At 35.7% G+C, this 25197-nt stretch overlaps 1 protein-coding gene across 1 annotated transcript in view; it reads right to left on the reverse strand.

The window, feature by feature from the left end:
* Positions 1-25197, reverse strand: part of CNTN3 (contactin 3 (plasmacytoma associated)) — a 256281-nt gene that overhangs the window by 206395 nt on the left and 24689 nt on the right. Inside the window, exon 3 of the mRNA XM_011937219.1 lies at positions 14470-14645. Within this exon, the coding sequence (XP_011792609.1) occupies positions 14470-14645 (176 nt within the window). The remainder of the gene's footprint in view (positions 1-14469; positions 14646-25197) is intronic.

The raw sequence follows: 25197 nt of genomic DNA on the forward strand, positions 1-25197 counted from the left end.
ACAGTGAAAATCCTTTCTTTATGTCTGGTGGCTATGCTACTATGATTAGGGCACTTGTTGAATTATGAACATGCTATGCTCATATAATGAAGAGCTCAGTGATGAAGATTCCAAATTCAACTCAACCTCAGTGGTTCAAACAATGCACTACTCTCCCATATTCCAACACAATAGAGTGTCCAACAGATGGAAAGTCATCATCAATATGCTTTCAGGAGAAAATTGATTAGGAAACATTCTGGTTAATTTGAGCATACTTTGCCCACTCTGAATTAACCATTCATATATATGCACCTTAAGAACATAAGAATAGGTGGGTAAACACAGCAAGACCAGTGAAAATGTAGATTAAAGTTACCTGTCAACGGAATCGTCTCAGCCAACTCTTCCTCCCATAATGTAGAGCCTGAAATAATACTGTGAGACCATGAATATCCTAAGATACCTTCAGTTATGTACAAACTAAAAGATTTTATGATTCAAAATGCAAATAACAAATATGTTCCATTTATAAGGACAGACAGAAAATACACAGGCTGAGAAGTTAGTGATAAAATGTTAATCTCGACAGAAACTTGATTTTAAAAAGTCACAACTTTCTAATGAGACTAGGTGGAAAAGCATTGTGCTTGACTAAAATGTTTTGTTTTGTTTTAAGTTCATATACTATGAATGGCATACTGAGTTGTAGCATTTGGCTTTAAATTTATCTTGGTTTTAGACCATCACAGCAAAGCAGCTTTGGATGTGATCAAAGTCACTTACTTATGTTCAAAGATGAAATTTGCATTTTTAGCCACACTAGTTAGTTATGAGAAATAGCACAGCCTATAACTCAGAGCAAATTAGGCTTCTACTGATTTTAACACAACAATTTTCGCTAATTGTTGGTAATTTTTATTTTCAGATATAGCCAGCCACTCTGGGATTCATCCTTAAAACTGTTTGCATTTGTGTAATCTTTCTTCAAACTTCTCTTTCCATGTCTAAATGTGCTTCTAAATATTATAATCTATAATAATTAAAAAATTAAAAAAATATTATAATCTAAGAAGAGTGAATAATGTGCTACCCTCTGCTGATAGGAGCAATGTGGTCAATTTCTGCTTTCTATAAAAAGATTGCAAAATAAACAGAAAAGCAAAAAAAAAAAAAACACCGGGAGAGAAAAAGCAAAAATAAACCAATTCCAGGCTGATTAGATGCTACCTTATATCTCTGGTTATGTGAGGGGGTAGAATCCTTCATAGTCTAATATCATGCTTTTAACTTCATAGTATATCTGCTCTCAACTTCTAGGTCAGAGATCAGTAACCAATGACCCATGGGCTATATCTGGCCCTCAGACTTGTTCTGTTTTGTGCTTACAGGATTGGCCTATTTAGTGCTTTTATAAAATTTAAGTTTAGTCCCCAACATTTAAAATGTCAAGACAATTCAGGTAAAGAACAGCTTCTGCTTTATTTTGAAAAGAGGTTAGCTTTAGTAATACGGTCTTGCATATTCTCATTCATCATTTCACTTATTGAACAAATATTGAATGAGCATCTACTACATCCCAGGCACACGGCCAGTTTGCAGGAATCTAGCAGTGAACAACATAGTCTTTTAATCTGTGAGAGAGACAAAAATAAACAAATAGAAAAGACGCCAAATGTCAGGTAATCAGAACTGTGGTGAAAGTACAGAGGATAGGAAACAATTTTTAGGAAATGATACTGAAGCAGTGACTGGATGATGGGAGCAAGCTGTACAGACCTGGGGGAAGGGTCTGGGTTAAAACATTCACAGCACCTAAAGGAAAGGGAAGATCAGTGTGAGGGGAGTGCAGGGAAGAAGAAGGAGATCACATATGGGAACCAGGACAGAGCCCTGGGAACAAAGGTAATGAGTAAAATTTATCTTAGTCTTTATGAGAAACCACTGGAGGTTTTGTCCAGGGAGGTATCTATATGTTCAGCATGAAATTATAGGAAACATTCTAGTTGTTGGATGGAGATGAGGAAATTACAGCAGTGGGGCAGTACTAGATAGAGTGACAGCTACAGGGTATGTCAGAAGCTATTGTCACAGGGGAGGTGAGAGGTGAGATGACTCTCATTCAAGCGGTTCTGGTGGGAAGAGAGAGCAGTGGCCAGATTCTGGGTATATTTTGAAGATAAATGCACTCAGGTTTATTGCTAAATAGATGTGGAATATGAGACAGACAGAGCTGAAACATGGCTCTCAGTTTGGACCTAAACAACACAACAAATGTGCCCTCTTACCAAGGTGGAGAACATCAGAAAAGAGCAAGTTTATGGGCAAAATCAATATTACGGTTTGAAAATACAAGCTTGCAATGTCTACTGATAACCAGAGATGTGGACGCTGGAGTTCAGGGTAGAGGTCAAGCTGGGAAATATAAATTTAGGAGTAATAAAATCACTCAAATGGCGAGCTGAGTAGTGACAGTCCTCTTTATTTATTATTATTATTATTTTTTACAGCAAGTCTCGCTGTCACTCAGGCTGGAGTGCAGTGGTGCGATCTCAGCTCACTGCAACCTCCATCTCCCAAATTCAAGCGATTTTCCTCCCTCAGTCTCCCAAGTTGCTGGGACTACCAGCACAAGCTTCCATGCCCAACTGAGAGTGCCCTTTAGAAAGAGCATGCTGATACAGTTTGGATGTGTGTCCCTCCCCAAATCTCATATTGAAATGCAATCCCAAGTGTGGGAGGTGGGGCCTGGTGGGAGGTGATTAGATCATGGGGGTGGTTTCTCAGAAATGGTTTAGGACCATCCCTCTTGGTATTGTCCTCGCGATAGTGAGTGAGTTTTGCTGAGAGATCTTAAAAGTATGTGGATCCTCCCCACTGTTTTCTTGCTCGTGCTCTGGCCATGTGACGTGCATGCTCCCCCTTCGCCATCTGCCATGATTCTAAGTACTCTGAGATCTCCCCAGAAGACAGCCATGTAAGCAGATGCCAGCATCATACTTCCTGTACAGCCTGCAGAATCATAAGCCAATCAGAACTTTTTTATTTATAAATTACCCAGTCTCAGGTATTTCTTTATAGCAACGTGAGAACAGTGCCTTCTCTGGTTCATCACAGGCCCTAGTACTCCTTGTTGCTTAAACAAAACTTGCTTCACTCACTAACATTATTTTCCTAAGCAACAGAACTGAATAAAAAATATAAAGGAGTTCAAGAAAAGGTAGAATTCTAGTTCTACAAACTGCCTAGCAAAGTTGGTTAAAATACAACAAAATTAAATCAAATGCATATCTAAGCAAAAATAGAAAGCCACAAAGGTGACTTATAATTCTACAGTTTACACCATGGTTGCTAGAACAGTATAATGAGGGCATGGAGGATGACAGGATTAGTTTGGTAACCTGGTCACTTAGGTTCAGTTGCCCATGTGGAAAGAAGAGACGAGATCTTTAGCCTAGAGAATTGCCATTTAGAAATAAAACGTTTTGCACACATCCTGCATCGCTGCAAGGCTGTACTTATGGTTAAACCCAGGGAAAGGACTAGAAAATTAATTTGTTCATCTCTTTCTCATTGAAGTTGGGTGTAATACAGATAGAAGGAATGGTGGAAATGAGTATTATTTCAACCAAAAATTCAACCTGCTGGGCCTATATCTCACATGGTTTGACGTTTCATATTTATGCAATATGCAGTCGATTTTTCTTCTTCGTGGATTTCATACTTGAAAATACACCAAGTCACTAAAATTTATTTGTGACCCCAAAATCAGTATGTGCAGCACTTTTAAGGTCATTCACAGGCACGTGCAGAGTGGTGAAAATGTGGGGTTTCCTCATATGCACATTCCCAGCTGAAGCTGACCGAAGTGACATTCTGCCTTCTTGTTTCAGCTCTCCTTACAAACAAATGTTCTTTTCACCATACATTTTGTGCCACATTTTTCATATGTTTGCACTGTGTTTGGTGATCTTGCAGTTTAAAATGGCCCCCAGGTATAGTACTGAAATACAGGCTAGTGTTCCTATGTGAAAGAAGTTTGTGATGTGCCCTATGGAGAAAATATAGGTGTTAGCTAAGCTTCATTCAGGTATGAGTTATAGTGAGGTTGGTCACGAGTTCAATGTTAATGAAGCAACAACATATAAGGTGTCTTTAAAGAGAAACACACACAAAAGGTGAGATATTATTTGATTGAGGAAAATGTTGAGAGGCTCACAGTAACCTGATCCTTTATGTCCCTTAGAAGCAATAGTTCAGTATCCATTAATTCAGTATTAGCAGTGACTTTATAGAACATGACCACCGTGAGTAACGAAAATTGACTATCATGGTGGGCTGCATCAAGCGAATATACTAACGTAAGACAGTTCCCACATTGGTATAGCCCTGAGGTTCCTGGCAGCAGCAATAACAGCTGCTAGGTAAGGATACTACTTAAACCGAGGCTAACAAGAATCACATGTTTGTCCAGGTAGGCAGAAACTCTGCTAAAGATCAAATTCGCATCAAAAATTTTAAAAGACAAAAACATTCACTACAACAAGAGTCATCAGATCAACAAACCACAGGTTAGCATTTGCAATATTCTGATCTAACAGAACAACACTATGAATGAATACCTATAAACTTTAGACTTAAACAAATAAAGTAATGAAGGAAAATGAGAGGGGGGTCAATAATCAGAAAATAATGATATTCTGCATAAAGAACAGAAACACATGAAAAAGAACCAGATGGAATGTCTTGACATGGAAAATACAATCATTAAAATTAAAACCTCAAAGGGTAGCTTAATGACAAATTAGGCATAGATGATGGAAGAATTAATCTAGTATAGGTTAGAGCTAAGCAGTTAACATGGAAGAACACAAAGAGACACAGAATGAAAAATATGGAAGAGAGGTAAAAAGAGATGGAAGAGATAATAAGATTCAAAATACCTTCAAAAGGAAAACCAGGAGGAGCAAAGGATAGGCATGGGGGATAAGCAAAAGTGGAAGACATAGATATGGCTAGGAATTTTCCAGAGTTTCCGTAAGACATGCATCCCAAGGATTACTCTCTAGAATTGTATAAAAATGATAATAGCATGCATTATGTGCTAGGCAGTGTTCCAGGTGCTTGACATATATTAGCTCACTTAATCCTCACACCTGCTGAGATAAATTTTTATTATCCTGGCTGTACAGAAGAAGAACCTTAGAGGTTTAGAATCTGCCCAAAGTCACAAGGCTGCTAAATGATGGACATAAGCTTCAGGCCCAGAAAGTAAGCTACTGTGTCTGTGCCTTGAACAATACACTTTACTGCAAAATTATTTTTTGGCGAATGAAGGCAAAATAAACACACCTTAAGACCAAAGAGGAAAAGAGATGAAAAATAAAACAGTACTGACCAGCAAGAGGAACTCAGTAAAAGGATTTCTAAAAGATACAGATCCCGTCATTATGTTGAGTGAAGTAAGCCAGGCACAGAAAGACAAACATTGCATATTATTTGTGGGATCTAAAAATAAAAACTCATGGGCTTATAGAAGGATGGTTACTGGAGGCTGGGAAGGGTAGTGGGGGATTTGGGGTGGTTGGGGAGGTGGGGATGGTTAATGGGTGCAATAAAACGAGTTAGAAAGAATAAGATGTGCTATTTGATAGCACAACAGGGTGACTATAGTCAATAATAACCTAATTGCACATTTTAAAATAACTGAAAGAGTGTAATTGGATGGTTTATAACATGAAGGATAAATGCTGGGGTGAGGGAATACCCCATTATCCATGATATGATTATTACACATTACAAGTCTGTATCAAAATGTCTCATATACCCCATGAATATATACACCTACTATGTACCCACAACAATTAAACATTTAAAAAATTTTAAGAAGTACAGATCTCAAAGAAGGAAAATGCTTCCAGATGCAAGGACGGGTGCAAGGGAAACAGTAAATACAGGGGTAAAGCTAAACATCAATTATGTGAAATAACAATAAGGATCTAGGGGAAACACACAAGTCATTTCTCTCTTAGTCCTGAAATATTTCCAAACTAGGACTTAGTATTAGGTAAGAGAGAGTCTATAAAGGCATAAACCCACAAAGACGGGACAATAGAAGAACAAAGTACAACTATAAATGTTAGAAAACAGGCGTGATGATATCAAGTGGTTTGGCATCACGGAGAAAGATGACTTTTAAGCTCTTAGTGAGCAAAGCATAGAAGTGATTGATGTGTGCGCAGAATCCTCAACGGCTTAGGACTGGGGGTAGCAGGCACCTCTGGAAGAGGAAATGAAATATGACAATGGGAAGGTAAGAATTTGAAGCTGCAGTTACGAATCCAGATTCTCTGTCCCGTCACATAGCCAGGTGAGTGCCCTCCTCCACACCAGAAGAGAAGAGGCTTATTCTCAAAAAGGCGTAAGGAGAGGCTGTCTGAACTGGAGATGATGTTTTATGGAGGGTCTTGTAAAGTACATTAAATGCATGTATGCACACTGGATTCTGCAATCCCCCAAGGTCTCTTTTCTGCTTAGCTCCCAGAAGCCAGTTCTTTCCCCTCTGAGGAATCTGGCTTTCTCAGAAAGAAAGAGGTAATAATGAGGTGAGCCCAGTGAGATGAGCGACACTATAGCGACCCTCCTGATGACAAACTCTGCTCAGGCACATGTAAGTTTCCATTAGGTTTTTAGTTCCACACTCCTAAGTTTGTGCCAACAACCAAATATAACCAGATAGCTGCAAAAAGGTTTCTCACTTGAAAGAGAGAAATAAACCAACGCAAAACTGAAATGAAACAACCTGGATAAAACAGTTCCTATGAGGGAAGAAAACATAAAAGCAAACAACCATCATTCATATCTTGATGTGGATATGAAAAGCTTTTATAACTATTACACTAGAATATGCTATAGAAAGGAAATTTCAAATATAAAAGTCTCTTAAATTGTAAAAAATATTATGGTAGATATTAAAAACCCAATAGAAGTGTTAAAAGAAAGGACTAAAGTAGCCTATCAAGAATAGAGATAAAAGTCAAAGAGAAGGAACTTTGAACAGACTGTCTGGGGGAGGGAGGAAGGGTTGAGAGAACCAATCTATTCCAGGTGGTTCAAAATGCAAGCAATAATATGTGTGAAATAGAAAACAGAGAAAACTAAAGACAGCAAATCATAACATCTCCCATAATTAAAAGACTCATGTTTTGAAACTACAAGGACCTACAGAGTAACCACGATGTGAAATAAAATTTGACCCATAACAAATCAAGTCATTGTGGAATTTGATTAGGATGGTGCAAAAGTAACTGTGTTTTTTGCCATAATGAAAAACTAGAGGCAAAGAGAAGACCTAGAAGCTTCCCTAGAGAAAAACAGGCCTCTCTATACAAGATATCACAAATCAAAATGTCATCAGATTTCACAACAGCAGCACTGCAAGCTAGTTAGCAAGGCGAAGTATCTTCAACATTCTGAAAGAAAAAGATTTGTAACATATTATTCACACTAAGTTAAGCCAAGTCTCTCAATTGAGCATGCCGGTATACTAATTTTTAGAATACATATTCTAGAACAATAAAAAATATCATGCATCCTGTTTTACAACATGGAGGACATGAAACCCCAAAACAATGAACACTAAGAAAAAAGAAGATGTGGTATGTGGGTGTCGGGGGGTGGACACAGCAGAGATTTGTAGATCATTAGAGTGAGTGATGGTGAAGGGCGATCCCAGAAAGACAATTTTGTTCCTGATATACAGGAAAACCAATCCAATTGGAGCACTCCGATGGCTCTAGGATATAATTCCCCAAGAAGATAAAACTAACAGAGTATCTGATTACATCTCACTATCTGAGAGGACATCCAAAAATTTGGCCAAAATTTTGGTTGACTTAAGTATGAGACTATAGAAAATCAAGAAGTAAAATAATGTAACAAGACTACTACTAGAAAAAGAAAAATCATTCACGAAAGGAAAAAATGATCAGAATTATTGTTTGCTGTAAAACTCATCTCTGGATATCCTTTACAAGTTACAGTAATGTAAACACTGAATATTGGCCTAACTGAAATTATGGCCCAACAAAATCCTATAACAACATAGCCTAAGCTGATGCTTACTCAAATATGAATCAACAGGAAATTGGTTCCAGTCTTCTAGAGTCTTCTTCCCATCTTCCAGTTTCAAACACAGGCAGGCCAAAATTTTTATCCTCTGTGAAGTCTTGGATGTGAGCTTGTTTGGGAAATTGTCTTGTGATCACTGGGGACTCTATCCAGTTGTGGCACATTCACTGAAATCCAGTGTGCATTTGACTATTTTTCTTTTTGTATTTTGTGAGAATTATAGCTTAAAAATTAATGTTTTTGTAAGCCTCATAATAATGCAACATCATATTGCTGTGGTGGTAAGGTGGTGGTAGGAGGGTGTTGTAGCATCAGTTGGCATAATTAATGGTCAACAGTAATACTTAAAACTAAAAAAAAAAAAAAATCAGTAAGTTGCAATATAAGCAAGTTATTCACAAAAATTTAGATAAATACCAAAAGAGTCAAAATCTTGAAAGTAGTTTCTTCTAAAAAGGAAGAATAGAGAAAATAGGCACAAAAGCTTGATGTTTTCCTTAAAAATAAAAAAGGAGACATTTGCACATGCTCACATTATTTCTGATACAGAAGAAAAACTAGAAGATAATTGGAACATTAGCAGTATTGTCTAATTCACAGGGTTAAAAATTCAACAAAAAATATTCAGCAAAAATAGTATAAGATTCTGGAGGTGGGCTGTACTGTTTAAAACATTATAATCCTCATTGTTGGAGATATTGGTTAACTTTAGACTTTGTTAAACATAGATACAAAAATTTCTAGGACAGTTACTATAAGAAAATAAGTAGAATGTATAACATCCAATGCTTTTGAGGGAGAAGGCAATTCAACCAACCCATGTGAAAGGAAGAAAGAAAAAAAAAGAACATAAAAATCAGACTGTATTAATATAACAATATTAATATATTGCCATATAAACTGGAAGGCAAGATGCTCTATTAAAGATAGTGTCACCACTTGTTGACAAAAAATACAGTCATTCTAAATTTTTAGCCACAAATAATTTTTAAACACAAATACATACAGTTTAAATAGAAATACCAGGAGAAACTAAAAAAGCCACCATCAATGTGAGAGAAAAATGATAGATTAGGCATCAGTAATGATACAGGTGATTTGAGCAGCATAATTAACAAGTTTAACTCAATGAACATATGGAGAACACCATACCCAGTATTAAGAGAATATGCTTTTTCTTTTCAAGGACATAGGAATCATTTATAAAAAACTAATCATATGTTGGCCACAGAAAAAATATCAACAATTTCCAAGAATTAATATCTTATAGTCCATTGTCTGGTCAATGGGCTACTACATTAGAAATCAGTATCAAAAGATGACTCTAAAACTCCACGTTTGGAAATTTAAAATACATGTCACATCTCATAACTCATAAATCAAAGAAAATCATAATGAAGTTATAACATTTACTGAACTGAAACATAACAAATATGCTATATGTCTAATCTTTGAATACAGCTAAAACTGTACTTTCAGTAAAATTTAAAACCATACAAATTTATATCAGAAGAGAATAAAGTATAGAAAACAATAAGTTAACCATACAAGTTAAATAATTAGAAAAGAATTATAAAAATACCAGAACTTTGGAAGAACAATAAAGATAAGAGAAAAACGAATGCAATAGAGTGTAGAAATTTGAAAGTGAGGAATAATAACATCAAATTCTAACAAATTATATTTTAAAACTGTACCAAGACGATATTTATAAAGGAATATTAAATATATGTCTAGATAAAGCAGAAATGAGAAAAATAACTTTAAAACATTTGAAACATTTTTACCAATATATTAGAAAACATAAATGAAATGGATAAAATTCCTGGAAAAAATATAACTTATCACAAAGAAATAGTATGATTAGTCCTATAACTACTCAATACATTCAACCAATAGTTAAAACATTTCATCAAAGGAAACTCCAAGCCTAAGTTATATATCTTTTTCAAGGAAAAGATAATTCCACTATTTCTCAATGTTTTCAAGTGAATAGAAAAAATAAGGAATAATCTCCAGGTCACTTTTAGGGGTGAAAATAACTTTGAAAGCAAAGCCAAAAAAGGATAGCCAGAAAAGGATAAATAGGCAAAAGTACTACAGCAAATATCAGCAAACAGCTAACATCGAAGTATTTTTTCAAATTGCATAAACACCAAGTTGAAACTAACCCAGGAACAGAAGGTCACTTAATACTAATAAATGTTCACCATATTAACAGAATAAAGGAGAAAGACAGAACCACTATCCCAGTAAAACTAAGAAAATAATTTAAAATAATAAAGAATTCATTATAAAAACTAAACTAGCTGATAATTATCTGGTAAAGGGAATCTATAAAATCTAGGGTAAACATATCAGATGTATGGCGTTTTCACTTGCATTTTATCACAACCACTACTTTCAAGCAACTGGAAAATTAAGATATAATTTCTTTAGTTTTTCACTAGTGTTAAAAGTGGAGCATCAACCATATTTTCATTTACTCATTTATCCATGAAGGACACAGAAGTACTTTCTCCATAGCTAAGAGAAACAAAGAAGTTATGGCTAATCATATAAACATACAACATAGTCAAGAGAGGAGACACAGCTAAATTGAACAATTAGAGAGAACATTTTTCAGTGACAGCACTTGAACATCCATTTGCCTGCAGCAAAGACAGTTAAGATTCCTCTGAAGTCATGAGCATCCTACTAATACAATACAAGGGTCTCCATTCTAATCTCTTCTTTCAGTTAGCGTATTACTTTTTCTTCAAGGCTATGAAGTTAAAGCAATGTTCTACTGTAGCTAATAATTAGGAATTACTGATGTATTAAATATCTTCTACTTCTTTTGCCATCTTCTTTGGTTTCTTTATCAGAAATCTATGTCCCAACCACATGAATATTAAAACACATTTTTTATCTTTCCAGTCCATTGTGGTGTCAGGTGAAGAATACCCAATGTTGTTCTTGTAACTTCCAAATAAAACACTTAGAAAAACACCGAAAGTCCGAATAAAACAAAAAATATAATTTCACTGTACAGCAACACAGCTAAGCAGTTAAATGTCAATATATGGGGAATAAATAAAACTTGTAAAGTAGAGGGGGACAGACTGAGGGGAAACCCAAGGTATTCAATGTTACATCTTAGGTTTGCTTTATGAAAGGGAGAATTATAACAAAGGTAGGAAAATAGTTTGTACTTCACTCACCTTATGTATCCTCACATGGTGCACCCCAACTCAGAAACTCAAGGACAGTACCAAACAAAAAAAATTAACTATTTCTGTTGGGAGAGGCAATCTGCCATGTGCTCTGGGCTCTCTTGCAAGTTTTTGCTGGGTGTGCCAAGAAGGAATGAATGGTCTAACTGCTCATTGCCATGTCCTCATCTCAGGGATGTGTTTGCAGAAAGTAACCTGGAGGGATAAGGTAATGTCTCCCTCTAGGACAAGGACCAGGCTTGCTTACTGTTTTTGCTGTAAAAGAGATGGATTCTCTAAGCCCAATGTTTCTCACAGATGGGTGCAGTATCTACCCTAGCCTTATTGCATCTCTCTGTGGGACTTGGAGTTAAGGGGAACTCAATCAAACATGCTATACCTCCTGATGCTTTATGCTGTAAGAATAATAAAGTCCTTAGTCACTGACCTGGTAGTCTCTTGTCTTCTTCCAGCATTCATGAAACAGTAACAGACTAGCTTATTAGCTCCTAAGTAGAGTAAAATCTCATCCCTCATTCAACAACTTCACCCCACTCTGCCTCTATAAAGTGCTGGCCAGGAACTAGGGTAGACCGCAAGAGGTGCAAGATAATCTTAGAGGTATTTTCTCATACACTAAGTCATACTTTTTTTTTTCTCATACAAGTTATACTTTTCAAGAGGGGCTGACTGAGGAAATACCTGTAAGTTAATTATATTTCTTCACATGTTATCAGGTATGAAATGAAGAATCCATAGTAGAAAAACATCACTAGAGGAATGTATATATCACTTTATAAGAGGAATGACTCCTAGAAACAAGGAATTAGGCTGGGAATTGCTCATCTCCCACTCTTCACAGGGCAAAGACTGCAGGGCCTGGGTAGTCCACCAACACCATCTTGTAGACAAAGAATGAGTTTAGACACAATTTGTTTTAGGACCTATTGAACATACTTAAGCATAAAAATGGAAACACCAAATGGAAGCGGTGGAGGAAACCCTGCCTCTAAGAGCTAAAATAGCAATTCAGAAAACTGATTGTACCTTCAAAAGAATACAAAAAGATGTGGTACCTATGAATCAGGAACAGGAAGTCATAGGAAAGAACAGTCTGAGATGAAAAGAATTTCAAAGAATGGGACACAAAAAAGAAATCCAACATAAATGATCATGCCATTTGAAAATATAAATTGAACATAAAACTAAAATATAAAAAAGGAAACTCTCCTGAACTGTATACAAAATGTATAAGTACAAAAAAAGAATTTTTCAAGTTCTAAGCAAAGTAAATTAAAACAACCTAAACTTACCTATATGCTGGAAATCTGTATGTTTTAAACTAAAAAGAGGAAGAAAAAATAATCCTCCTATATACAACCAAGTGAACCCCAAAATACAAGGGGTGATGGTAAGCTCCCCAAAACCAGAAGTTAGCCTGGCCACCTTCCTCTCTTCAGCAGCACTAATTTCAGAAGACAACAGAGCAAAACACTTGGAATTCTCTGTTAAACAGCTCCAAGACTCAACATTTATTATCAACCAAATGATGTCCTCACATTTAACAGAATACGATGACATTCCTTAAAATGAAAAAGCATCAAACATACTTGAATTTTCTTAATGTAACATAGTAAATGTTACAAATATTTTAAAATTTATTGAGAAATTTTAAAAAATTAGAATATAAAAATAAGAAGAGGTCTGGTAGTTGGCACTAACACCAGGTAAAACATAGATACATCATAGATTTTGGCAAAATTCTGGTTAACAACTATATGCACATACACAATTATCTATGAGAAGACTAATACATACATATTTATACATATACAAACATATATATATTCCTGTATACATTAAAATAACATAATTTAAATCAATAACCATGGAAATTGCACTAAGACTGCAAAACATAGCGCAAGAGGAAAAAGGAAACTAAACTCTTTGTTTACAATGGAGAAGCTTTCAAAAAATAAACAAATTCTGGCTATTAGAGAAATATATGCAAAGTACTTTAGTAAACTTACAGGTAACTAGTTGTATAATATAAACATCACATATAGCTTTCAAAATATGCAGGGAAGATACAAGTAAAAAATATTTTGCCTGCAGAACAAAAATAAAGATAAAACAAAGGAAAGAACAAATAAATATGAAAAACAGAACACACAGAATATAATGGCACAAGTGAAGTCAACCCTTGCCATTATTAAAATAGAAAGCAAAAGAATAGGCCATGCATTAAATAACCCATCATTAATTTAATAAAAACTTTATAGGGAAAACAGAAAGAATACTATCTCATTATAAGAACATATGCTTTGCAATTTCAGAATTATTAGGTGTAAATAACTAAAAGAAATCTTAGAACCAAGGTAATCATGCTTTGCATTATGTACAAAATACACAGCTAAAATAAAGAGAGACTAGTGAAAAGAAACAAAAAAAAGAGAGAAAATAAGCAAAGATAAAAAATAAATTGGGCCTCTGCGTCCAAGTCCAAATTTTCTAGAGAAAGCATGTGACTTTCTCAGGTTGAGCTATGTGTCTACCCAGGTCTAAATAACATGGTTATTTGGTTACAGGGCTTCTAGAGCCCAGGCCTCAGTGGGAGCTGTGCTGAGGGTAATCTGTGAGGTCATCTGTGACAAGATCCCAGAGGAGTCAACAACATGTCACCACATATGTTAATTTCTTCTTGTTCTCACAGTCTTTGTTCTTTAATATTTTCAGGTTTGTCAGATGGAATTTTCTAAATGTTCTTCAAAAGCAAGGACCATATCTGACAATTCTTTCATATTTCTTCCACAGTACAATGCACACAGTAGCTGCTTAATAAAAATATCCTCAACTGCATTCTTTTCTGTTCCCCAAACAGAATCCTTGTGAAATACTAAAATAGAACACACACACACACACACATACACACCCCTACATGCACACATGCACACCTGCATACACAGACATACACACACACACACACACACTTTAAGCTCTGATTTGAACACTACAAAGTGTCCAAAAATCATACTGAATTGCCTTCTCCGCCTATTTATTGAATTAATAAAATCCACATACCATTTCTGAAATCCAAAACAACTATACAAATTAAGTTACCTATTTTCTAATGTTGGATTTGCTAGACATGTGAACATAAACTTACAGGCAAACTGAAGCTTGGCTTCTCTGCTGACAATTGTTCCAAGTGAATTTGTTGCAAAACATTGGTAAGTTCCTGTATCCCAATTTCTGTTGGGGTTAATAACCACAAGATTTCCTCCATTCAACTTATAACGATGTTCCATACTCATATCAATATCACTTCCATTCAGTTGCCATCTGTAAAACAAATATCAAGGTTTTCCCCCCTTAGTATTTTTAACTTAAAAGAAGGCTCTCCATTATAAAATCTACTTTAAACATTATCCCTCATATAAGTAAAAAGTGATACATATATTATTCAAGTGTTGCATAACTGAAGATCAAATATGGCCAAGTATGTATCAGAAACAAAAAGTTAAAGCACAGTAGAAAGTACAACAGAGTAGCATCTATAAGTTAAAGCGTTTTAAATGTTTCTTAGGAGATGGGAATGATTTTGTTTGCTCACTAGGGGAAAAGTTAGGCTAGGTCTGCAAAGGCAAAGATGAATTAGAAAGTTGAGGTAATTATCTCAGATACTTTAGGCCAAGCTGCTGCTGACAATGAAGGAAGACAACAGCACATTTCTTTGATTTATCCAGATTGACTGAGCACATTTAATAAATTAATTGGGTAAGTGCTCAACTATCCATTTCAATTTGTCTGGGTAAATACCTGTCCCTGAGGCATTCTCCACTTTTCTAAGCCATCACAGTGCTATTTACAAAATGGTACACTGTGGTAAAAGACCATAAACACCACCTAGGGGGTGGGAAAAAGTAAAGGCACTCACCCCAGAGCCATATTTATCAATGAGAAGCCTCAAGATAAACGAAGAGAGAAGCTGGTTTTTAAATAAGAGTTTTTAAGCTGAAAGTTTTTAAACAGTAAGTATGCTTGACGTATCACGGGTGCTTTAAACACTCATTCACATCCCACAATCTCAAGAAAACATTACTGTAAAAAACAGGGCACCCACCTCCTAGATGACCCAATTTTTATAATGAAATTACACTGCCATCAGTTCTGTAAATTGTAGCATATTATAACAATGGTCATATCAATTATTCTTTACAATAATTTACCAAAAATGAAAAATATCATGCCCATTTTATAGATAATGATTTTAATAAACCAACTGTGTGAGTTGACAACTGTCCCCAAAACTATTAATTGGTGGGATCAGGAGTCGCATCTACTTGAATTCCAGCTCAGAGTTCTTCAGTGATGCTATGGGCCATCTCTAAATTGTTGCTTTAAAATATAAAATATTTAATCTGCACATATTTTGTGAAAACATACAAAGAGATGAAATGTGAACATCATCTCAAATAGAAGTGCATAAAGTTAAATGGAATATTATACAATTGTGAAAATGGGCCACTTTTATAAACAGGGATGACTCAAGCAATGGTACATAAAAAGGTAAATTAAAACATTCAGTTAGATACCATTTATGTGAAGTTTTAAAACATAGTTGAGGTTTATAATTTTCAGACCTTTTAAAATCTACTTACTACATTAAAATGTATAATATATTATAATATATAATCATTATACATTATATTTTATATATAATTATACTGTATAATTATACAGTATAATACAATAATATATAATTTTTAATTATGTACTAAGTGTATTTTAAAAGGTATGAAAATTATAAATCTCAACTTTTTTTTTTTTTTTGAGAACTGAGTCGCTGTCTGTCGCCCAGGCTGGAGTGTAGTGGCACAATCTCAGTTCACTGCAAGCTCTGCCTCCTGAGTTCACGCAATTCTCCTGCCTCAGCCTCCCGAGTAGCTGGGACTACAGGCACCCACCACTAGGCCCGGCTAAATTTTTTGCATTTTTAGTAGAGACAGGGTTTCACTGTGTTAGCCAGAATGGTCTCAACCTCCTGAGCTCGTGATCCACCTGCTTCGGACTTTCAAAGTGCTGGGATTACAGGCGTGAGCCACCGCGCCCGGCCATAAACTTCAACTGTAAGGTATTTTAAAGCTCTCAGAGAGATAGTAGGATGTGTTTAGGGGGCCTACACTGGGAAATTTAGCTTTTTTGGTTTTAGTTCTTAAATTAAGAAGTAATTATATGGAAGTTCATCATTATGCCCTGTTGTATGTCTATATCATTTTCTATATCAGAAATAATGCATAATGAAGTTTTAATGACTGGGTAGTAAAGAAAATGGGTGAATTTATAAGTTTAATCCATACTGCTCAAAGTGATATTTTATCATTTGCTAATTTTAAAAATCAAGGGTTTCTCACTTTTTCTTTTTTCCTTCACATACGAACTCCTTAGGTCTTAAAGCAACATTTTAATAAGAAGACCCAAATGAAATTAAGAGAACACACTGGAGGTTCCAGCTCTTCTCTTTTGAACCGGAACAAAATTAGAAAGAAAAAGCTACATCTTTTTCATTTATGGCAGATTTCTGCTGTTGGTTTTTGTTTGGTTTACTTGTAAAGTAATTCTCTCATGATCCTTCCCAAGTCAATTTCATATCTGCATGAACATTTGTGTCTCATTTTGATTTTAGGTCTACCTTAAGGTTTGAATTTGAAATGGGAGCACTCATAAACCTTCCTTCATCTTATTCAATCCCAAGTCCTAGAACCACAGAAATTCAGAAAAGCAAGCAAAATAAAGAAGAAGTGTCCATTCACACTCTTTGTGAATACTCTGAAACACAATATGGTCTGCAGGCCAGCATCAACACCCCATGATAGCCTGTTGGAGATGCATAATCTGGGGCAATACCCCACATCTACTGAGTCAGAATCTGCATCTTAAGATTTCCCAGGGTCTAATATGCATATTCAAGTTTGAGAAGAACTGATCTAGACCATCCCCCAAAAGTAACCATGGACTGCCTACAGTAGACACAAGCAGAAAAGAACAGCTCACTTTTAATTTAGCCTATTTCATATTCAACAGCCGATTAGAAAGCCCTTCCCTCCCTCTCCTTCATTCCTTCCTTCCTTCCTTCCTTCCCTCCTTCACTCCTTCCCTCTCTCCCTCCCTTCCTCTCTACCTCCCTCCCTCCCTTCTTCTCAGTCAGCAAAAAAATATTTATGAAGTGTCTATATTGGGCAATTTTCCATGTTCTGAAGTTGTGGTAAAAGGTTCTTGACTTCCTGAAGCTCACATTTTTGTAGATATTTTTTCCCCTACTTTCCTAGTTTCTGTTCCCACCCCCACCCCCTCTGCCTAATCCCCAGGCCTTAGCTATGCCTTTCAAGCAACAGTATAAAGAAAAGAAATGGAATTCAGTAACAACTGCTCATTGGTTTATCAGTTGGACTCACCTGACACCCACCGCATCGCCATGGAAAATGACCTAACACTCCTGAACCTAAGCTTTTAACATATAAAATGGAGAGAATGCCATCTATCCCATAGGATTGCTCTTCAAATTTATTCAGACAATGTATGCAAAGCTCACAGCTCAGTGCTTCCACAGGGTAGGCATTCAACAAACGGGCAAATGTCATGGCTAGTGTGGGAGGAGGCCCCTTCAAAGGCTGCAAACCCATCTGTCCCCTTTGTTTCTCTTTTGTTCCATTCCTATCAAGCACATGTTAGTTCTAAGTCCGATTCAATGCTTTTAGTAACTCTCCTTTTACATGGAACAGACTATGTCTTCCACATATGGTTGGACGACATTGGTACCTGCCCTGAGAAGTCAGCAAAAAGTAGGCTGAGAACATATACTGACACTGACTTTTAAAGAATACATTTGACAGTAAATCACAAGTGGGTGGGTTTAATTTTTTAAGCTGTAAGAGATTTCTCAGTTACTAAGTGACTAAATGCTTGCAGCAGGACAAACTCCTCTAAACACCAATCAGGAAAGATGCAGTTAAGTTCAAACACTTTTCAATGAAAGACTCTCATGACAAAGGGCACTTGAGTTTTCCTCACCTAAAAAGAGCAGTTTTTATAGGAAAAAACACTTTTCAGCTCAGGAGTAAGAATGTTTATGCCCTGACTAAGCATGCCTGATGGCTTCATTTGAAAATTGTGTTTTTGTGTTTAGCTGAAGAATAATCAAGGTACAGTGGCTATATGGAAAATTTTAAAGATAAATAAAATATGGAGAAGCACTTATTCTTATGGATTTAACAGCTAGAAAGATTTAAGAAACCATAAAATATGCTGGAATATACTTTATTTCATTATGTATCTAAGATGTAAAAGCTATCATCCTTAAGTTTTGACTAAAGAACCAAAATGGAAAAGATTTGTTCCATTACACACAAATGCTTCTCACTTCCTTTAGTTAGGTATTCATCATACAGACACAATCCCTAGATTATTTCACTATGTGAAAAGGCAAAGATTATTATTTTTAAAATATGTTCCTGCATTTTTAAATATGTTCCCAAAGTATTAGTGCATTCATGTTAGTAAACTCTTTAGAGCTAAATTATACTTGCCATAACCAGAAGAATGTTTATTTTAACAAAGCAATATAATTATTTTTCTCCTGCCTAATACTAGTCATCATTAAATGGAGCTCACCCCAGGTTATATAAAATTTCTCAATATCTTATTAAACATTGATTGTTTTTCCTCTTGCTGAAAATATGTGAATTCAAAAGGGTTGTCTTTGTTTAAACTCTGAAATGTGCAAGTAATCTCTGGGCCTAAGCTGCCAACAGTTATTAATATTTTATCCCAAGAAACAAAATAGTATACCTAAGTTACTAACGCAAAATACTCATATTTGGGACTGACTTCTAAGTATGTCTAGTATTTTCATTCACGTAAGAAATGAATAATAAGGGCCAGGCACAGTGGCTCATGCCTGTAATCCTAATACTTTGGGAGGTTAAGCTGGGCAGATCTCTTGAAGCCACTAGTTTGAGACCAGCCTGGGTAACATGGCAAAACCCCATCTTTACAAAAAAATGTGAAAACTAGCCAGGTGTGATGGCATGCACCTGTAGTCCCCACTACTTGGGAGACTAGGGTGAGAGGGCTTGAGCCTGGGAGATGGAGCTTACCGCCAGCTGAGATGGCACCACTGCACTCCAGAGTTGGAGACAGAGCCAGATCCTGTCTCAAACAAACAAACAAACCAACAAACAAAACCTGAAGGGATATGCAGGCTCCTTCTTTTCCAAAGTATGTGTCCAATAAATCTTCAAATTAGACTCATTTTCTTTGCAGGAAACTGTAATCCAACTGTCCAGGCTTCACGAACACAACACTCAGTAGTAAGGTATGAGAGGTAAACGGCACACTCAGGTCGTAAATTTGGGAAGCTTTTAATAGTAAACATTGCCTTTTGGTTATGCATATTCATAATTCTTTGTACAAGTGACAAATTTCTACTTTTATCAAGGAATTTAAAAGTTCACCAGGAACTCTATCAGAATGAAATATTTTTGAAATATGAAAATTATTTAAAACTTCATAGAAGTATATTTGCATTCCCAAATCCCATTCCAAAAGGCTTAATGCAGTGATCTGGAGCAAAAGAAGGCAATCTCATGTCTCTTGCGGCTACACACACCAGCATTTCAATCATATAACATTTACATTGTGCTCCAGAAGCAGACTAGCCTTGTAGCTTCAGCTTGGTGGTAAATGTCACAAGATTAAACACCTTTGCATAATCATCATGTTGTAACACTCTTGAATGATCCTATAAGTTCAGTGTCAGCCTTCAGTGTTCAAACACTCATTCTATACAAATTAGAATTTGCTTTTAGAATCACAAGTGAGAAATGATTTATTACTCATATTTCACAAATCTAGTAATTCTCAATGAGCTCTCATCCTCTTAAACTGGGTTGTATGAAGGTTCTATGTGAATTTCTGTCTCAGTCAATAATCAGAGAGAAATATTTGGGGTACTGGAATTAGAAGTCCTGGGTTACTGGCCTACTTAAGGCAGCGTACCTTTGATCAATCCCCTTCTTTTAAATCTTAGTTACATTTTCTATACACAAGGGACACTGGCTAGAAAAGATAGTGTCTGAGAGAATTGGACCAAGCCTAATAAAATATAATGGTGGAGTCCAAGGCAGATTTCCACCTATAAATGAATTTGAATACAATTTCCTTAAAACAGCTGCATGCCCTGAGGCCAACAATTTTTGATTCTTGAATAGAAAGCATAATGTACCTGACACAGGAGATATTTCAAAACTGGAAGTTATTACTCCTAAATGATAAAAACTTTCATTGTCACTTTCAGGAAATAAACTAAAACATCAGTGACTGAGGGTATACAAATCACTGCCTTCCAATACAAAGAACAAACTATGTTTGAGAGAAAGAAAATGAATGTGTGTGTGTGTGTGTGAACACAAATCTGTATAATAATGAGTTAAATCAGTAAAAAAGCCTAAATTCTAAGGGTCAAAAAGTGCTTTTCTTTTTTTTTTTATTTATTTATTTATTTATTTATTATACTTTAAGTTCTAGGGTACATGTGCATAACGTGCAGGTTTGTTACATATGTATACTTGTGCTTTTCAAAGTATTTAAGCTCCACTGGATAATGGCTATTTCAATACTGTTGAATTTCTACCATCAGGCATCATACTTTGTACATGACAGGGACTAGTAGAAGTTTCTTGAATAAAGCAATCTAATTCTATTCTCCACCCTAGCCATAACTAACCTCCACATAGTCTTCACTGACTGTGGTCATCCTTATTGTCAATAAACAATCTTAAAGATAGGGAATTAATGCATCACTGTTTTCCTTTATCTTACTAGTTATTATTATTTAACATATTAGTTATTATCAGCAATGACAACCTTTCCACAAAACCACGCTACTATGGAATAACAATAATGAATATAAACACAGATGTATTTTGTCATTGGTATAATTTAAAGCAGTAGGCTCTAAATTGTGTCTTCCATTTGAACTTGCTAATAAGGCTAGACAATATCACGACTTGAAATTGAGGCTAACAAAACTGAAAATAAATGACTTCAGGTAGTTTAAAAAATGATCCCCAAATAGAATTCACATCACAGTCGATTATATAAAGCTATTATCTTTCAGAATATCTATTCTGTCACACAAAATCTGGTCTGGACAACGGACATATAAACAATATTCTGGAGAAAAACAAACATTGCATTTTAAACTTCAACATAAACCAATGTGAAAAGAACAAAATAAGTTACTAAAATTTGGGGAGGCTGGGATTTGGGTTTAGGAAATACATCCACACTAAATCAACAGGCAATACTTGATTTGGGGTTTGACAGGAAAATCAGAAATTTAATCACAGAAGCAATTTGCGGTTTTAGATGCAGCTTTCAAGTTAATAAGCAATGTGTTTGTGTTCAAATGCAATGTTTGTTAATATGTTTACCGAAGTGATGAGAATAATTGCAGCCTTTGAAAGAATGAATGTCTGAATTTGCATATTCAATACTTTATCCAAAAATAACCAGTTAGACTTCAGCAATAACTGCTAAAGACCTAAATGAGTTAAAGTTGCGATGCTGTTTTTTTAAAAAAAAATTGAATGTTTAAAATGTGTTTTATGATATAGATTCCCACTTCTCCCTCACTGATAAATTTTGAACATCCATACAAACATAAAACAGATTAGACAGCTACATTGGGATTAAAAACAACTGTTCACTTTACATGGTTCTAACCTGGTTCATATCAATCACGGAGTCTCTTAAAATTATTTCAAGGACTGTTACAGATGTTTTCCCTTATTGCCTTCCCTGCAGCCATCTTAGCTTTTCCTGGTAGCACCTCCTCCATTCTCCTTTAAAGAACCCCTCCTCACATGACCCTGGCCTGGCCAGTCAGAACATTCTGTGTCTCAACCTTACTGATTGGTTAAGAATGTGAATGTGACCCAACTGATTTAGCTTGTGTTTGTTCAATACATGTATATCCATTCCCCTTGCCCCACTGAAAAAACACAAGAAAGAGAAACAAAGGATGTAATTTATTTTGCTATACTATCACCTTTAATATCTGAAATCTAACCTTTATGTCTCTGCTGGGTATTGACTACTGACAGGATTAGCTTCATTTTTATTTCACATTTTTCTGACATCATTTGGAGCTTTTGATGACATTTATGAGAAAGATACCCTACTCTTCCAGTTGACATTTTGCAGAAGAAATGAGTAGCCTGGAGTTCCAGGCAGCCATCTTTGTCACCTCAAGGCAATTTGTCTTTAAATGGAGCCAAAAAATAAGACTCAATACACATTTAAGAATATCTTACAGAATAAACTATTAACAACTTCTGACCCTGTGATCCTTCATGATATTCTTGACTCCTGAAATATAATACAATTCCAAAATCTGTTATTTGTTTTCCCCCTTATTAACTTTATACCACTTTGTTGATGCCACCAATTAAGCTTCACTATTTCGCTAGGCATTTGGAATGTAAGAATGAAGAACACACTTCACCTTTAAAGGCGTCTTCACCTTTAAAGGAGTTACAGTCTACTAGGGCAATCTGACTTCATTTTGATAAGCTTTACCATACGGATAATGCAATGCAATGGTTGGGCATATTGTTTGAGCACAGAATCCAGCACTAAGGATGTCAAGAAGGCTTCCTGGGAGAGATGACAGTGCAACCAAGTTTAAACAGCCCTGTAAGAGGCTCTTACCTCTACCTCTGTTTGCCTCAGGCACTGTAGATATTCTTTAGTGTTTATGTTTTGTCTTCATTCCACCATGTGGCTATTTCATTACTCTCCCTGGCTGACTGTGGGTGTGGGGACCACAGCTCACCAGCTAGAGAAGCCAGGATGTGGAAAGGACTTGAACTTGAGCATGAACACAGAGAACTGGACTTAGAAATCTGACAAAAAAGATCCTCATTTCTTTAAGTGTCAAAATAATTTAGAGGAACAATAACTCGCCTTGCCTTGAGGCATAAAAGTAAAATAACAAATGATATCAGATCTTACATAGCAATAAGAAATATGTAAAGGACAAATTGTGTATAATCAAAATTATGCTTAAAAAGTCATATATATGCTATATTATGATATAGACTATATAGCATATAGCACATATACTATACGTGTACTATATATTCTAAAAATGGAACACTATATGTGTATAGAATTGATAGCGTACAGACTATATATATATATATACACACTCTATATATATATAGCCAAATACAGTACTATGTGTAGTACTCTGTGTGCCTAGATATACATTACTATCTGTCAATATATAGACAAGAAATAAACTCAGACTTCCTTTCCTTACATCCATTCCTTGAATAAATGGTTAGCAGAAATTAGCATATTATTTTATTTTCCCTTTCTTTCTTACACTGAATGCACTTAGTTGACTATCAGTAAATTAAATATGTGCAGGATGTGACTCCATTATACAGAACCATGTTTAAAAGCAACTGTGGCCAGGAAAGACCTCCACTTTGCAATGATATTTAGCCCTTACAACTTCTGTATCCAAGATTCCTTACACTCTATTAAAAGTGTTTACCTGTTCCTATAGAGCTGAAAGAGAATAATGTTCTGTTTACTTCCTTGTGAAGAGATAAAAATGAAAGAGCATTTATAGAAAAGAGTTGTGGGCCCTGGGGTCGACCTGAAACATTCTGCAAGCCTGGGCATATTCATCTGTACTGTCAAATACAGTGGCAACAAGCCACCTGTGGCTACCAAGCACTTGAAATGAAGCTGCTGTGACTGAACAACTGAATTTTTAGTTTAACTTAATTGATTTAAATTTCAAGGGTCACAAGTGGTTACTGGCTACCATATTGGACAGCACACCTTTAAGTCTTGAGCTAGACTAAAAGTTGGAAACACAAGGCCCACAGGGGCCACATTCAGACTTAGACTTATCTTTTTTGGTCCACACTAGAGTTAACAGTAAAGTGAGAGATTCCAAAATGAAAATATCTAAATTTTAAAACTCTCTTAAAAAGCTTTGGTAATATTGGACCAGGATTCTTAGATGCTAACAATTGGCCAGTGCTGAGAAGCAGTTATGACCACGTGATGATAGGCTCGGGGCTGAATGATGGACAGTTTCCAGCCGTTATTCAATATGTCTATATGCTCTTCAGGCAGGCCTTCCTCTTTCAATGTTATTTGCCTGGTCCCTGTTGGCATGTACCTATTTTACCCCACTCACTAAAACACGTGACCCCTTTAAATGACATCAGCATCTGTGACCAGGGATTCTCCTATTTGTGGCCTTTCATCTTAGCATAGTTGGTTGGACATTTCTAACCCCACAAAAAGTGGAAGAAAATCTTTCCCATTTAGAAAAAGTATTAATACTTCCTCAGGGTAACCTCTTTCAGCACTATCAGCAATTACAATGAGACTGAATACTAATTAACCTTTAAATATAGGCTTTGGGGTTCAGGCAGGGAAATGCAAAAAAAAGAATAAAATCCTCAATTAAACCCTAAGACAAGTAATTTCTCTTGAGAATTTCTGAACTTCTGGATTTCTAACATGGCCAATTAAGAGTTCTTTTTACCTGATGGGATAAAAACAAAGACAAGATCACTCTTCAGACAAGTTGGCATCAATCTGTAAGGCAGGCTTTGGACTTTCAAAGGACATTCTTTACAAGATTCTTTAACTTTATTCTGAATCCTTAGAAACATGTTCGGATTGCCTTTAACAAGTGGTTTCACATGGCTCCTTAATATTCCACCTTGGCTGCCTCTCTATCTGCTTATATTTATGATTATATATGTTAAAAAATGCTTTCTCTGACTTTATGTAAAAATAT

Source organism: Colobus angolensis, unplaced genomic scaffold (genome assembly GCF_000951035.1).
Source record: "Colobus angolensis palliatus isolate OR3802 unplaced genomic scaffold, Cang.pa_1.0 Scaffold160, whole genome shotgun sequence".
Taxonomy (NCBI): Eukaryota; Metazoa; Chordata; class Mammalia; order Primates; family Cercopithecidae; genus Colobus; species Colobus angolensis.